General features: G+C 45.0%; 1 protein-coding gene across 3 annotated transcripts in view; it reads right to left on the bottom strand.

Annotated features, from left to right (window-relative positions):
- The window catches only part of PTPRG (protein tyrosine phosphatase receptor type G), a 739476-nt gene that overhangs the window by 27984 nt on the left and 707992 nt on the right, over positions 1-3500 (bottom strand). For all 3 annotated transcript variants that reach the window (XM_027121285.1, XM_027121284.1, XM_027121286.1), the window contains one exon: positions 1318-1490. In XM_027121285.1, the coding sequence (XP_026977086.1) occupies positions 1318-1490 (173 nt within the window). The remainder of the gene's footprint in view (positions 1-1317; positions 1491-3500) is intronic.

Here is a 3500-nt window from a genome sequence, read left to right as displayed (position 1 = left end):
ATAAATAAAAATATAGTTACAGATTTGCTTTCTCAGCCTTGCTTGCAGCTCAAGCAAAGGGTTTAACTCTGTGATGCCAGGGGCCGCAAGGTGTCTCTCCTGGCAGTAGCCATCTCCGCACCAGAACCACCCCTGCCGAGGCATCGCCTGGTTCTCCCGCTCCCCCAGGGATTCTGGGAGAATGCACTGTCCTTTCGAGAAACCCCCTCTGTGCACAACTCCCGCCCAGGGTGCTCAGTACTGGCAAGTTCCTATTTATAAGGGCTACTTTCCTTTAGTAATCCAGGGGTAGGAGAAGAAGAGCCCCTCTGGAAAAGCTGGCCTCTTTTATTCCCGTTTCCTGATTGTTTGTTATTTAAGCAAAACAACACAACCCAGCCCAGGGAGACCCGAGTTCTGCCGTATTGAACCACAGGCTTCTTTTGGCAGAAACCTGCCGCCTCAGGTTCCCCATCTCACACAGTTTTGTTGATCATACCCAAGTGCTTTGATAGACCTTCACCTCTATTTTAGTGATTCTAAATGGGTGAGCAAAAATGTAGAGTCCTTATGGGACTTTAAACAGAGTCCTTATGGGACTTTTCCGACGTCTGCAAAGGACCTGCTCTGTGGAAGCATGTTATGAGAACAGCCCCAAAGAAACGCTGAGAAAAGGCCGGGCAGCTATGTAACATACATCACAGAATAAGCAACATCTCTTTGAATACCAAAGTGAAAAAAGCCCAGCAATCCAAATGAAACACAATAAAAGCATTTTTGAAACAATCAGCTAAGGTTGTTTAAGGTAGTTAGTTAAGATGGGAAAACAGGCTTTATCTGTGCTTTAAAAAAGGTATTTTATATAGCACGTATAAACTGAAAGCCTTTCACACATAAACTAACTATTATCATTTGGAGGAACCCTACAGAAAAGCCATGTTCAAAACCTCAAAATCTCTAGTGCGGAAAGTTCTAAATTTGTGTGTAAGGTTTCTATATATTAGGAGCTGCCAACAATTTCCCTATAAACACTGGGGATTTTTTATCAGTAATAAGAAGGCGTTATAAAAACTGGAGACTCATCCTCTAAGAGCATATTTTGTTGTAACCTCAGAAGCAGCAGATGGTTTCTTAATGTGAGGGGACTACAGTGACCTTCCATAACCCTAACAGGTCTCATTGGTCCCAGTTTTCAGCGTTAAGACTCCGTTTCTAAATCAAACAAAGCCGCAAGCAGCAGGGCCACAGTGGTCCAAGTTCACACAGCCCACACCCGCTGCCCTGCCCAATTCAAGTGCTGAACCCCAGGCAGAAGAAAGGGGACGCCGTTGGCCTCACCTGCAGTGCACCAACACAGGGCCCATTTCTGGAGTCCGGGCTGCTGAGGACCTCCTCACGAAGGTCAGGACCGGGAGGGCGTACTCGGGAACTCCCATGTCGGGCCACTGCGTGTAGTGGTACTGGATCACTACCCGTTCATTCTGACGCCCCTTGGGATTTCCCTTCTGACCCTGAGAGAGGGTGAGAAAAGATGGCTTTAAGCTGAGAGTGGGCATTCTGGTAAAAATCACATAAGGGGGCTTCCCTGGTGGCGCAGTGGTTGAGAGCCCGCCTGCCGATGCAGGGGACGCGGGTTCGTGCCCCGGTCCGGGAAGATCCCACGTGCCGCAGAGCGGCTGGGCCCGTGAGCCATGGCAGCTGAGCCTGCGTGTCCGGAGCCTGTGCTCCGCAACGGGAGAGGCCACAGCAGTGAGAGGCCCGTGTACCAAAAAAAAAAAAAAAAAAATCACCTAAGGATGTCAGCAAACCTGACCTCTGTTCCCATTCGCCTTAACTGCTGTTCCTGGGGTTGGTTATTTCCTCTCTGTGGCCCTCTCATGCCCAAAATGGAGACATGACCTGGGTGCATAGAAGGATCAGACATCTCTTGGAAGAGAAAATGGGTTAAGACTGTACCAAGAATGAATGTTTACTATCGGTTATCTGGATCTGGACCGATCCAAGCACTTTGTAATTTGCCTACAAGGCCTCCACTTCCTGGCAGCATTTGAGATGCCCCAACTCATCTGACTGTGGGCCGGGACTCACATTCTTTCTCCACTGTCCGGACTGGACCTTTAGGAGCCAGAGTGCTCGTGCCGTACACTCTCCAGGAGGTGTGGGGAGGATCCTAAGTGACAAGTGGTTCGAAATCTCTAGAGTCAAAGGCAACAATCAATTTATCTGTCACTTTCATAAAGGAACACTACTCTGAAGAATTCATTTAAGTGGCTGCACTTTTTACACTTGAACCACTTTGGATGAAAAATTTCCCCAAATAGATCACTTGCTGTGATTTTTTTTTTTTTTAATTACCAATACCTCTAAAATAAAAAAATTTTTTTTGATGATTCAGGGTCATTAATCCATTGACACTGAACCTTGTAGGGTGTCTGGCCCTGTGCTACAAGGCCTTTGGATGTCTTTGATTTCTTAATTCTTCTGTTACCCCTCATTTTCCTATTTCTTCCGCATTTGCAGTTACGATGGTCAGTGTGCAAAACACCTAACGTTCCTATTAGACTTGCTCCTCTGGCTTAAGCTGTTTCTAAAATAAGAGTAAGTGGGTCGTGTTTAAATAACCTGAGGTGCTTCCGTGAGTAATGGACACTGTACTTAATGAGTTACTGGTTAGCTTGAGCCAGTTAACAGCTCTATTACAGAGAACACAGATAAAAACAGTGCAGCTGATTTTTATATACTTCTGCTATTCTTGGAAACAAACTATACACAGAAAGGACTGTTAACCTTGGATCACAAATGGGCTTCAGAGCCACTGACAGTGCGTATAAAAATCTCGGTAAATGTGAATTCTTCTGGGGCAAGAGGGAGGCAGTTTTATCACATTCTCCAAGATGTCCAAGACTAAAAAAAATAAATTAGGAACCACTGCTACAAACAACTCCCATACCTAAACCTCTGTAGAGTACTACTTCACATTTTCCTAATGAGCACCTGTCTTGAGTTCATAATACTGCTACAGCGATCTATGAGTCTCGATGGGACAGTGGATTTTCAACAAGAGAAACTGAGATAACTTGAAAGCACCATTTCCACAAGGTGTAATTCTCACGATGGTAACAGTTCTGCTACAGAGAAGGGTTTTACTGTTAAGTCACATTAGGAAACACGACCAAGTTGTATCAGTTTCTTAACTCTAGCACTCTCGGTACTTGTGTTCCTTGTAAATTTCTAAGGGGGAATACGTACTACGTGGCATTCATTTTCCATACTTACTGAAGCACAGAATTTGATTTCTGCAAGCACCTTGCAGGGCTAGTATCCCTTGGGACACACTTTGGGAAACAATGCTTTAAAGCTGTCAGAAAATTGGAATTAAAAAGCTGCATCACCAAACAAACAGATGCTGCCGTATTTGCTGGTTACCAAAACCTCAGAGGACCTTTTTCTTTCCCCCCAAATGAAGCCTCTTTCATGAAGAGATTAAAGAACTCAATCAGGCCAGTTAAATTCTATTATGT

The sequence above is a fragment of the Aethalodelphis obliquidens genome, unplaced genomic scaffold (assembly GCF_003676395.1).
Source record: "Aethalodelphis obliquidens isolate GAN/ISIS:26980383/991018 unplaced genomic scaffold, ASM367639v1 scaffold22, whole genome shotgun sequence".
Classification (NCBI taxonomy): domain Eukaryota; kingdom Metazoa; phylum Chordata; class Mammalia; order Artiodactyla; family Delphinidae; genus Aethalodelphis; species Aethalodelphis obliquidens.
This window is presented reverse-complemented; position numbering and strand designations above follow the sequence as displayed.